The sequence below is a fragment of the Bufo bufo genome, chromosome 1, assembly GCF_905171765.1.
Source record: "Bufo bufo chromosome 1, aBufBuf1.1, whole genome shotgun sequence".
NCBI lineage: Eukaryota > Metazoa > Chordata > Amphibia > Anura > Bufonidae > Bufo > Bufo bufo.
Genome location: NC_053389.1, coordinates 710,994,070 through 711,008,075, shown reverse-complemented (window position 1 = coordinate 711,008,075; position 14,006 = coordinate 710,994,070). Strand labels below are relative to the sequence as shown.

Here is a 14,006-nt window from a genome sequence, read left to right as displayed (position 1 = left end):
GTCTGAAAGAGGGGTCCTGGGAGTGTACTGCTAAATCACATAATGCTTGGGTCACTGATGGGGCATAAAAAAGACAGTTACAGTATTATGATATAGATTTATGAAAGTCACACTACAGAATCTCATATGAGCCCTTTCATCTTACTGTTTTGGGAGAACTTCTTGTACTGGGTGTAGATATCTGTACTCAGGGTGAGGTCAGCAATGACAGACTTCAGCAAAAACAGCAGATTAAAAAGTTCAAACTGTTTATTTTCTGGTACTCAACATAACTAACAAACAGCATCTAAGTGATAACTTCACTTGGTGGGGTGAAACTGCAGCACTAGCGCCACATAAACAGCAATATAAACTCCTGCCCATCTGGGAACTACCTAGACAGGTCGTCTCTATCTCACCTATAGAGTGCAGTTCACACACAAAGGGAATCAGACTCAAACAGCTAGCAGATCAGCTAACTTCCCAGGCTTTCTGACCCTGGCTGACATTCTGAGGTCTCTTTTATTGCCCAGTAACGATCCCAGAAATCAGACCTGGGATCATCTCTGGCTACAGGAAACAGCCGTTTTGGAAGCGTGTGGACTGGCAGATCCCTCTACCAAACCTACCCACCAATCCAAATAAAATCCAGCCCAGAACAAAAACTAACAGAATAGAACAACTGGATTTCATTTACCTCACCTATCTGAGGACTCTGGGCGAAATATACACGCCTTCCAGCACTTTACCATACACCTTACCACATGGGTATTAAATGACATTGAAGCAAAACAATGCAAATGTTTCTTGGAATGAAAATGGCTTCAGATGACTTGACATAGCACTTGGTAGTATTACGATGTAGCATATGGAAAAGGTGTTATAATTAAAATATTATGTAGTTTATACAGTGCCTTGTGACGGTATTTACCAACTCCTTTTGTTTTTCCTGTTTTGTTGCATTATAGCTTGTAATTAAAATGGATTTTGTGGAGTTTGTATCATTTTAAGTTACACAACATGCCTTGTAAATGTGCAAAATATTTTTACTATAGCACTAATAATGGTTAGGACAAAAACGAGAACTGTAATGTGCATAAGTATTCACCCACTAAAAGTCAATAATTTGTGGAGCGGCTTTTTGGTGCAATTACAGGTGCAGAAGTCTCTTGGGTATGTCCTTCTAACGCTACTTTCACACTAGCGTCTTTGCTGAATCCGGCAGGGCTCAGCAAAAATGCTTCCGTTACTGATAATACAACCATCTGCATCCGTTATGAACGGATCCGGTTGTATTATCTTTAACATTGACAAGACGGATCTGTCATGAATTCCATTGAAAGTTAATGGGGGACGGATCTGTTTTCTATTGTGTCAGAGTTAAACGGATCCGTCCTCATTGACTTGCATTGTGTGTCATGAGGGATTCGTCTTGCTCCGCATCCTATGACGGAAAGAAAACTGCAGCTTGCTTTGGTTTGCTCTCTGGTATGGGAATGCAACCAAATGGAACGTAATGCTTTTTGGAGCCTTCCGTTCTGTTCAGTTACGTTTTGTCCCCATTGACAATGAATGGGGACAAAACAGAAGCGTTTTTCTCCGGTATTGAGATCTTATGACGGATATCAATACCGGAAAATAGAAACACTAGTGTGAAAGTAGCCTTAGCTTAGCACATCTAGAGACCAGGCTCCAATTTCTGCTTCAACTCTTTTAAATTGTGTTGGTGTACATCATTCTTGGAGTCATGCCTCTGATTCTCAGCTTGATTGAGGTCTGGGCTTTGGCTAGTCTGTTCTAAGATGTTTTAATATCCCCCCCTTGAAACCTTCCACTGGCCCAGGTTTGCTAATCCTAAAGATGGAGAAAACATGTTTATCCCTGCACCAGATTTATCAGTGGCTCAGGCTGGATGATAAATGTGGTGCAGGGATAAACACTTTTGCCTAGCTCTACACCAAGTATTGGCTTACTTTGAGACAGAATTGAAATTGTGGCACAATCTTGGTATAAATTGGCACATTTTAGGCCATGCCCACTTTGCACAAAGCTCTGCAACTCCCCTTCAAGCAAAACTGCACAACCCCTGGTTACACCAAACTGCACTAAATTGCAACACATTTTAGATAGATTTTAGGTGCAGACACATTACTAAATCTGGGCCATTGTCCTGCTGGATGGTAAGCCTCCATTACAGTCTCAAATATCTGGTAGACTGAAATTGGTTTTCCCCAAGAATTGTCCTGTATTTACTATGAATCAATCTTTCTTATAATCCTGAAGAGTGATAGGAAATGTTAGGTTTGCACCACTCATATCATTTCCCATCATGGCCAAAAAATTCAGTTTTAGTCACATGTGTTTGACACAAGCTGTTTGGTGAACTCCAGACATGTTTTCTGTTTTTTCTTGAAGCAATGGCCTTTTCTGGCCACTCTTCTATACAACCCCCACTCTGTGGAGTGTATGACTTACAATGCATTCGGAAAGTTTTCAGACCCTTTCACATTTTCACATTTTGTTATTTTCTAAAATAAAAACAAACAAAAATTTTCCCCATCATTCTGCACTTAAAGAGGACCTTTTGCCACAAAATGCAATGCATTCTGAAAGCGGCATTTTATATGGCAGGAGAAGCCAAGCAGATTGATATACCCTATATTTTTTGGGGTAAAATTAAATAAAACCTGTAATTTATACATTTATTTCTTTGCATTTTCTACCTCCTATCAGTACAGGAGGGAGGTGTTATAACCTGTACCAATAGCTAATAACAGGAAGTGGAAAAAGCAAAGATATAAATGTATAAATTACAGGTTTTACTTAATTGTACCCACAAAAATCTGTTTAAGTGGGGTAAATGCTTTCACAAGGCACTGTATAACAGAATTATTGAGAGGATATTCAGTGTTTATATTTAAGTTTGTATAGGGCATGTGACACTAAGAAGCTTGAGGTGAATATCCACTCTTTTAAATACCATTGTTATGGTGGTTTGAGCTCTGATTTAAACATATACAGTACATAAAATGATTAAACTCTGAATGCAGGCAGCCATCGTTAGGGGGAAGCTTAAAGGGGCGGCAAATAGCACTGCATGATTGGTGAGGGTTAGACCTCTGGGACCCCCAATGATCCTGAGAGTAAAGGGAATGCCGGGGGCTTCCAACATCAGCTTATAACTGTTTTTCCCCTGCCTCGGTGGTTCTGGCTGTGGTTCCCTGCACAGCTGGGTGGCTGGGAGCCCATCAACAGGGAAATATTAGAAGGGGATGCAGCACTAAACCAGCGCTGCGTCCCCTTCATTCTTAGGTGTGTGGGGGATCCGCATCACTCATAAACTGATGACATATCCCAATGATTTGCCATCAGTTTTTGAGATAGGATTATCACTTTTAGAGTTTACTGACATTATTTGTATTGTGAACTCGGTTATAAAACGGTATGTGATATATCTTCTATCTCCAACTGGTGGTGGCTGCAGGCAACTCTATGTCTATACAGGTGATTTGGGGCTATACTATTAAGATATACTCAGACATGTGTGGGTACTTGGATCTAAAACAAAATTTAACATTCACTTAAAATTGAGACCCAGCTCAATATTTTAAAGGTTATTTTAGTTTTTTGATGAATAGAGAAAAAAAAAATCCTCATCATAAGATCACATCCCATGCAGAAATGTGTGCAGGCACCAGCAACAGGCCTTGCATAGACCCCTCTGTCTGCAGTAGCCAAAGAAAACAAAATGTTTGCTAACAAACAAATCAGGGATGTAGAAAGTAATTTGATGCTTGTAGCCATTTCAGCTCTTGGATGCTGAGCAGGAGCACATGGGCTATAGGTAGCAGAAGAGAAGAGAATTTGGCAGAAAAAGTGATGGAAAAACTGTAAAATGAGAAAAGAGAATGTGGGAATTTGTTATACTGTTCTGGGGAGCAAAGAGCAGAAACAGGAGATTATATTGCAATAAGCGCATGTGCACAGAGACCAGAGCCCTGTAAGGTGCCCAGAGCTTAATTGTCACTTTACACCATGGTAAATATTTCCTGCAGCAAACAGGTCAACAATTAAGCTAGGGCTACATGACGACATGTGTTGCGCGACAATAAGTCGTGCGACACATAGGGCACAACTACACTGGAAACATGTGTTGCGCAACATTTTTTATAATGAGTCTATGGTGTTGCACTGCGACTCACCTCAGCATCGCCGCAACCCGCCCGCAGCACAGCCAGTCCGTGTGGCTGTACTCTAAGGCAAAGTGGCTTGGATATACCTGATTTATAGCTATTCGTGACAAATTAATGTTAAAGAATCGAATTTCTTGGCTAACTAGTGGATACTGATGGATCAGGTTCAGAAGAATGATTCTGAAGTGGCGGGGGGGGGGGGGGTGAATGGAGGAGAGTTAGATCAGTAGGCTTAACTCAAAAGATATGTTTTTAGGGAGCGCCTAAAACTGTGGATCTTATGAATTAACCTAATTGCTTGGGGTAGGGCATTCCAGAGAACTGGTGCAGCTTGAGAGAAGTCTTGGAGTTGGGAGTGAGAGGTTCGGATTATGGAGGATGCTAGTTGTAACTCATTAGCTGAACAGAGGGCACAGGTAGGATGGTAGACATAAATGATGGAAGAGTTGTAGGGGGTGCAGCACTGTGGAGAGCATTGTAGATGAGAATGAGGACTTTAAATGGATAAATGGAATATGCGCACCTTATATCATATCTTATATACCTTATGCTTAACTCTTTCAGCTCTGAGAGACTCTGTTAAGAAGTCCATTAACAGCGACTGGAAAATTGAGCTACCTGGTGAGTTTCAAATTGCAGGGACCACCATCCGTTATGTACGCCGGGGACTCTGGGAGAAGATGTCTGCCAAGGGACCTACAAAAACTCCTTTGCATCTGATGGTAATATATTTACCCTTCTTTGTATACAAGACACTCATTGAGGATTTTAGGCCTGTACGATGGTCTAGGCTGAATAACATGAATATGTTTTTTGATTTCTTGCAGCTAAAAAAGCATCTCCTTTTTGGGTTTTAGCCTGACAAAACATAATTGTGCATTTACATTTGTACTGTGTAGTGGGGATCTTTTTTGCTCATTGCTGGATTGGTTATTACAGTTGACACTGAAATGATAGCTCTCAGTAGGTCCAGATTCTTTCTACCATAATAGTCACAACACAGCAAGGGAGATGTATTAAGCTAAATGTTCTAGAATCCTGGCTCAATTTACATCAAATATTTTTATTACACACTTTTTGTACTTTCCCTGACAGGTCGGTTGTGGCTTAGCAATAGCATGCGCTAACATTGGGTAAAAAGTTTGGCCAAAATTGGGCCAAAAATTGGCACTGTAAAGCTGTACAAAAATGTACAGTATAGCAGGGTGTGTGCTGTTTGTGGCAGCTGTAATAAGAGTTAAGGCCCCTTTACACTGCCCTATATTCGGGCAGATTATTGCTAACGATTGTTAGTATATACGCTCGTTAGTAATAATTGGCCCATTTAAAGTTGCTGCCGATTACCCAATGCATGAGCAACATGGCCATTCATTGGATAATAGATCAATGGGGCAGTCACCTAAATTATTGTTTGTGGGCAGCAGATCATACCGTCTTAACAGCACTCTGCTGCTGGTAAACAATGATTCTGCATGGGGACAATTGTGTGCTCCAGCAGTGTAAAGGAGCCTTTAATATCATAGACTATTACAGTTTCCAGTAAGTGATGAATTACCGCTCCTCCACCAAAAACTAAAGGTTGAGAATAGAGATAAGCGAATTTCATATTTTGACTCCCCTGCATAACGGAAATGGGACGGATCCGTTATGCAGCCCATAGACTTCTATTATGACGGAATGAATAACGAAATGCCTCTAAAGGCATTCCATTATGCATTCCGTCATAGAATTGCGTTATGGTCCGTGGTAACGGAATCCATAATGCAATTCTGCTTTTACCAGTAAACGAATCGCAAACAAATTTCATAAGCGGAAATTTGCTCATCTCTAGTTGAGAACCTTATCTGTGTTATATAGTGCTATTATCTTGCCTTATATAGACCTGTTAATACAGGCAACCTGTCATTTTGTTCAAGCAGTCAGGATGAGATGAGCAGATCGATATGTATACTTTGTGGGGAAAAAATTTGTATAACTTGTATTTCAGTTGTTTAAATTCTTTTTATTTGCTTAGGAGTCCAGTGGACAGTCCTATCAGTGATTGACAGCCTTACCTTGGTGCTGTGCAAGCAGATAACAACCCACTGGACTCCTAAGCATAAAAAAGATATCATAGGAACCTATAGTAAAGAGCTACCTATGTGATATTTTTTTAAAATGTGCTAATTTTTATGTTTATGCAGAAATCTTTTAATAAAAAAAGTCACGTTTTTCATCACTTTCCCCCATTTGGACAAGCTGCAGCAAGTGTCATAAAACAAAGGGTGGCCAATGTACTCTCCTTTACGATCTGTCATCCTATGACACACAGGAACTTCATAAAGACTTCCACGAGAGTAATTATACTGTATTAGCATAATGTAGTTCAGGGAATTCTGTAGAATAACCAGGGGTGTGCACAGCAAAACGTATCATATTTGTCGCTCTATAAGACACACTGAACCATAAGAAACACCTAAGATATAGAGAAGTAAAATAAAATAAAAAGTCATCAGACCTCAGATCAGAACCCCATCAGACCCCGAATCTCCATCAGACATCAGATCTGACGCCTATTCCTTCTTAGATCTCAGATTAGGCCCCAATTCCTCTTTGGACCTCAGATCACACCCCCAAGCTCCATCAAAACTCTGTAACAGACCCCATTCCTTCTTAGCCATTAGATCAGACCACCACCAGACCCCCATTCCTCCTCAGACCTTAAATCAGACCCCCATCGAACCCCCAAGCTCCATCAGACCTCTGTATCAGACTCCCATCATACCCCCATTCCTCCTCAGATCAGACCCATAAGGTCCATCAGACAAAAAATAAATAAATAAATTAACTTACCTCTCCTGCTCCGGACTGCGTTGACATTCATCGCTCCTTGGTCTTCTTCTGGCCTGCGCTGCACTGTGACCTGAAGTCGCACAGCGTCAGGTCATAATTCGTGCCTATGTGCACTACGTCCTGATGCTGTATGCAGTCAGGACATGTGCAGTGCGGCACCAGGAAGAAGACTGGGGAGTCGTAAGTACAGCCAGACCAGGACTTTAATTAACTCTTCCGGCGTCTTCTGCATACTAATAACCATAATGGAAGCGGTCATTTGCATTTGCACCATAAGGCGCACTGTCATTCCCAACCAAGTGCGTATTATAGTCCGAAAAATACAGTGGTATGTCTCCCAATGACAATTTTTTTTTTAAGTGGAGGCAATTTTTAAGAAAAGTTGTTCTCTGCGTCACCCACTTTACCCAACTGCTAACGGAAATAAAAGAAACTTTAGAAATATGGCGCACATTCTGAACACCATATTTGTCAATGTATTGACACCAGAAAACTGGCATTACTACACTGATAAATCTCCCCAATACAGATATAAATCACGGCTCCCCTTAACCAGTATATTATGAAACTATTATAAAACTATATTATAGGACCCAACCCTTATCTGCTGGGACTCCTATCTTTGCTAGGAATATTACCACCCACTGCACAGCAACTGGAGAGGTTACCGCTCTGCATCTGAACCAATACACTGCTTTACACAGTAGAGTGCAATACTAAATATAACCGGGGTCCATCAACAGGACTGCACAGCATCTATTAAACTTAATGGTTGAATATGAGTAAACAACAGTGCATACAAGTTACAGAAGGACAATAACTTTACATAAAAACTAAACTCACATCCCTAAAAGATGTGGTTCAGGTATTCCTGCCAGTGGAGCTCGGCATTCAGATCTCGTAGTCCCCACTCTCACTGTTCCTGGGCAAACACACTCTGTTTCCTTTGCCCAACCAGATGGTTAACTAATAATGTTATCAGATGTGTCCTGCCCTCCAGCCAATCCATTTGATAACCAGAGCTTTGATGGGTTTGAGGTCCATTTCTAGTCTCTTAAAAAAAAAAAACTAAACTCAAGATGGAGCCTTAACAATCCCTTAATCCTCCACTCACCTTGCCCAGTCTAGGAAAAGAATATAAGGCCATAAACCAGCAGGGGGTAGTCAGCTGGTCAACACGCTACAATTCGGCCATTAAATCTTTGAAACACTGAGCATGAACATAGGAAACACAAAGAGTTGATTACAAATTAAATTTAATATGTTACAAATATGTCACAAATCTACTCAGCTCCTCTTGTTCTGCAACATGTTACCTTCAGATTGGACTGTATTTTCATGGTTCCCCCAGTTCTGACCCTGCCCCAGACTACACAACACAGCTGACACATTGATCTGCCAAAAACTGGAAGTGTCACCCAATTGTGCATTCTCTTGTGGCCAATATGAAAACCGTAATATTTTAAGATTTTCTTTATAACAATTTTAAAAAATTATCAAATCAGTACTACTGTACAAATCACATAATAAAAAAACATTTTAATTCCCTGCATGGCTACACCATTAAATGTGTGAAAAATCTTATCGATCAATTAAAACCAGATAGCGACATACAGCATATCCTTTTTTTTTTACATATATAATCTGTTTTTATTTTCTGATTACAGATTTATTTATTCTATTTCCTGAACATGATTATGGGGGCGGCCATCTTGTCTGTTTTAACAGCATTTAGAAAGTATTAAGAAAATTGCTTTACAGCAGCCCCATGGGCTATAGACACAATGATCAGGAGGGGACCTCATTGACTTATATGGGAGAGTTTTCTAGGCATGTTCTGTGACCTGTGCAGAGCTCATTGTACAAGAAAGAATACAAACCGGATTCCAAAAAAGTTGGGACACTATACAATCGTGAATAAAAACTGAATGCAATGATGTGGAGGTGCCAACTTCTAATATTTTATTCAGAATAGAACATAAATCACGGAACAAAAGTTTAAACTGAGAAAATGTACCATTTTAAGGGAAAAATATGTTGAATCAGAATTTGATGGTGTCAACAAATCCCCAAAAAGTTGGGACAAGGCCATTTTCACCACTGTGTGGCATCTCCCCTTCTTCTTACAACACTCAACAGACGTCTGGGGACCGAGGAGACCAGTTTCTCAAGTTTAGAAAAAGGAATGCTCTCCCATTCTTGTTTAATACAGGCCTCTAACTGTTCAATCGTCTTGGGCCTTCTTTGTTGCACCTTCCTCTTTATGATGCGCCAAATGTTCTCTATAGGTGAAAGATCTGGACTGCAGACTGGCCATTTCAGTACCCGGATCCTTCTCCTACGCAGCCATGATGTTGTGATTGATGCAGAATGTGGTCTGGCATTATCTTGTTGAAAAATGCAGGGTCTTCCCTGAAAGAGATGACGTCTGGATGGGAGCATATGTTGTTCTAGAACCTGAATATATTTTTCTGCATTGATGGTGCCTTTCCAGACATGCAAGCTGCCCATGCCACACGCACTCATGCAACCCCATACCATCAGAGATGCAGGCTTCTGAACTGAGCGTTGATAACAACTTGGGTTGTCCTTGTCCTCTTTGGTCCGGATGACATGGCGTCCCAGATTTCCAAAAAGAACTTCGAATCGTGACTCGTCTGACCACAGAACAGTCTTCCATTTTGCCACACTCCATTTTAAATGATCCCTGGCCCAGTGAAAACGCCTGAGCTTGTGGATCTTGCTTAGAAATGGCTTCTTCTTTGCATTGTAGAGTTTCAGCTGGCAACGGCGGATGGCACGGTGGATTGTGTTCACTGACAATGGTTTCTGGAAGTATTCCTGAGCCCATTCTGTGATTTCCTTTACAGTAGCATTCCTGTTTGTGGTGCAGTGTCGTTTAAGGGCCCGGAGATCACGGGCATCCAGTATGGTTTTACGGCCTTGACCCTTACGCACAGAGATTGTTCCAGATTCTCTGAATCTTCGGATGATGTTATGCACAGTTGATGATGATAGATGCAAAGTCTTTGCAATTTTTCGCTGGGTAACACCTTTCTGATATTGCTCCACTATCTTTCTGCACAACATTGTTTGAATTGGTGATACTCTACCCATCTTGGCTTCTGAGAGACACTGCCACTCTGAGAAGCTCTTTTTATACCCAATCATGTTGCCAATTGACCTAATTAGTGTTAATTGGTCTTCCAGCTCTTCGTTATGCTCAAATTTACTTTTTCCAGCCTCTTATTGCTACTTGTCCCAACTTTTTGGGGATTTGTTGACACCGTGAAAATTGGAATCAACGTATTTTTCCTTTAAAATGATACATTTACTCGGATTAAACATTTGATCTGTCATCTACGTTCTATTACAAATAAAATATTGACATTTGCCATCTCCACATCATTGCATTCAGTTTTTATTCACAATTTGTTTAGTGTCCCAACTTTTTTGGAATCCGGTTTGTAGATAAGATTTGACAATCATCTATTATGAATGGAGGATCCTGTCTTATCCATACACAGAGGTGATAGCATTATAGGCTGGATTATAATGACAGATAAGCAGGTAACTGCAGTAAAGTCATCTGTACAGACCAAGAAGTGATATCTTTTAGAAGGCTTAGTTGTCAGTGCAAAAATGGCATCATATAAAATTCTTTAAAAATACAGTATGTTAAACATAAAAACGTGATGTAAACAATAAGTCATTTTCTGATAACACATTCCCTTTAATAAAGACAGATTCAGACTGGACCTAGAATAGCATTGTTGCAATGTCGACAAGTTCCAGTAGTGGACACACGGAGAAGAATACTGCATGCATCTAGCACTTCTAAAGTGTCCCATGGTAAACATCAAAGGAAGCCATTGCAGGGGGACTTTTCTGGTGCTGTATTTTGCTGGGCAGCAATCCCAGTATAGACAAAGCTTTCTGCTGCTTTTAACTAACGCATCAGAAAATTATTTCCCTGAACAGGCAAGCATTCAGGGAGGGAGTTGACACCCAACAGCACCTCACATTGGAAATGGGCTGACCTGAAAAACCTAATCAAAGAGAGGATTGAAAGAGGGGATGTGAATAGAGGGATGCGATTTAAACAATGTAGAAGAAGATGCAGCATTTTGCAAAGAGTCTGGAGCTTTTGTGAGCAGCATCAGAAAACAATTATAGAGCCACATCAGAACAAAGCCTGATCCAAAACTTACGCTGACAGTGAAAATCCAGCACTCTGAAAAGATTTCAGGGACTTGCTTGCCTGCAGTAATAATAGCAAGCAATAAACATGTTCTTCCACAAAACAGCATTTTCCAACTGTATTTCTGTATCTTAAAGGTCATCATTTATGTGTAGAGAAATCACAAATTTTGTCGCAAATGCCATTTTGCAACAAATTTTTAAACTTTTTAGCTTTTTCTGACACCCTCTCCACTTTTCCAAAAATTGGGTGGGGTGCGGGGAGGAGGCAGGCCGTTGGCAGGAGCTCTGCAGCTTGACTTATTTAACATATGCACCAGAAACGCACAGTCAGCAAAAGAACAAATTTATTAAGAACCTTGCACCTCTTAACCCTTTTACAACTTTTTTTTAAAACTGTTCTAAATAGCCTAAAAATAATTTTTGTAATCTATTTATTTAATCAATTATGGTGATTTCTTACTTAAAAAAGTCCTGGATTTTACTGCTTCTTTCAATCATCTTAAATTCATCATTCTTATACAGCCCTGACCTCTCTGCATTGTAATGGTGTATGGATTTTAGCAGGGTGCCACAGTTAACACTACGCAGGCCGGAGCACACATCGCTGCTCCTGCCTGTGCCCCCCTCAAGTTTGGCTTAATTGTGGCACAGCACATCGGTACCCTGTGCCCTGTACAGATGTGCTATTCCAGAATTAAGCGGAGCGAGCAACTGCCTGAGCTCGCCCTGCTTAATGCTCTCTATAGCACATTGCTGTTCCTGTACTGATGTGCTGTAGAGAGCCTTGAGCTGAGAGGAGCGGACTTAGGCAGGAGCCCACTCCTCTCAGCTAAATCCTGGCATAGCACATCTGTACAGGGCACAGGGTACTGATGTGCTGTGCCAGAATTAAGCCAAGCTTGAGGGGAGCACAGGTAGGAACAGCGATCTCTGCTCCGGCCAGTGCAGTGTTCGCTGCAGACCCCTGTTATATCCATGTCAGCGCTGTAAAATCCAAGACTTTGGGTCCTTTTTTGAATAGGAAAACAACATAATTGATTACAAAATGAATTTTTGGGCTATTTACAATAGTTTTAAAGAAAGTTATAAAAAGGTTTAGTTACTCTTTAATAACTTTCTCCAGCGGGGTATTACTAAGACTGACGAGTGAAACGCCAGTCTTTAGCAAATGACCCCCACCGCATCAATAAAATGGCTTTAAAAGGAATGTAGTCTGAGAAAATGACCTAATGTTTAAATCAAGTTTATATGTTAAGTATAGTCTTTCCACGTTTTTGACTCTGTCTTTTTCATGTTTTTTTCACCCTGAGCACACAAGTAAGGCTCATACTTCATGTTCTGTAGAGATCTCAGTAGTCAACACATTATCATCACAGGCAGGATTGTAATAAAATAGAACATCTCAGTTAGTTGGAGGCACATAACACAGGATCAATCATTGGACACAGCTCACTTCTCCCCCTACCTGAGCAGTAACTTCCATACATGTAACAGAGCACTCTCCCATGGAAGTCAATAGATTGATTTCAGCTTCTCATGTCCATGTGACTGCTGTAAAGCAAATCCTGGCAGCTGCTCAGCAAGATAGCCGCTCCGTAACCAGATGAAAAAAAATATTAAGCTATATAGTAAATATTATATAAAGCATACAGTATATACACACATAAACAATAATTCGTAAAACAATGAAAAGGTGATACATTCAAAAATGACATTAATACAATAGTAGGCAATTTTACTTCTCAATTAGTCCATAGATTATCTATAGAAATTAGCGAATTTCTTGAAACGTATTTTGTCAAAAACCAGAGTAAAAATATAAGCCCTAGAAGATGTGTGTGAGAGAGACCCAAAGGTATGCAAATTAGCTTTCCTTTCAAAAAGAAAAGAACACTAAACCTCTCTGATTCCATCAGAAGTAAGATATGCTAATTTTCCTATATGTTTCCCAGAAATGCAGAGCAGCATTGGCTGGACTACAATACTCCTCATGCATACTAGGTGGTCTCCCTAATGAGAAAGACCATCCCCAAGACCACCACAAAGGCCACTCAGCTAACAAGGACAACTTTCTCTTGAGACACTCCGTTTTTTTTTTCCTTTGCAGAAGGAAAAGTGATTTGCACATGTCATTTACAGAAGCATAATACATTCAGTACTCTTTTCCTTTTGGGAGGAGAACTGTCTTGCACTTCTCTTTTCAGGTATAGCATTACTCATGTCTCTTTCTGATTCACCTAAAACAAATCAGAAGAAATTCGGGTTCATTAGAATGCAAATTGTGTATTTTTTTGAGCAGTGTATATATATATATATATATATATATATATATACACTGCTCAAAAAAATAAAGGGAACACAAAAATAACACATCCTAGATCTGAATTAATTAAATATTCTTCTGAAATACTTTGTTCTTTACATATTTGAATGTGCTGAGAACAAAATCACACAAAAATTAAAAAATGGAAATCAAATTTTTCAACCCATGGAGGTCTGGATTTGGAGTCACTCTCAAAATTAAAGTGGAAAAACACACTACAGGCTGATCCAACTTTGATGTAATGTCCTTAAAACAAGTCAAAATGAGGCTCAGTAGTGTGTGTGGCCTCCACGTGCCTGTATGACCTCCCTACAACGCCTGTGCATGCTCCTGATGAGTTCTCCTCCCAGACCTGGACTAAAGCATCTGTCAACTCCTGGACAGTCTGTGGTGCAACGTGACGTTGGTGGATAGAGCGAGACATGATGTCCCAGATGTGCTCAATTGGATTCAGGTCTGGGGAACGGGCGGGCCAG

The 14,006-nt window shown here is 40.3% G+C and overlaps 1 protein-coding gene across 2 annotated transcripts in view; it reads left to right on the top strand.

Moving 5' to 3' along the window:
* The window catches only part of ADAMTS17 (ADAM metallopeptidase with thrombospondin type 1 motif 17), a 259,822-nt gene that overhangs the window by 199,486 nt on the left and 46,330 nt on the right, over nucleotides 1–14,006 (top strand). For both annotated transcript variants that reach the window (XM_040414242.1, XM_040414241.1), the window contains one exon: nucleotides 4,737–4,894. In XM_040414242.1, coding sequence (XP_040270176.1) covers nucleotides 4,737–4,894 — 158 coding nt within the window. The remainder of the gene's footprint in view (nucleotides 1–4,736; nucleotides 4,895–14,006) is intronic.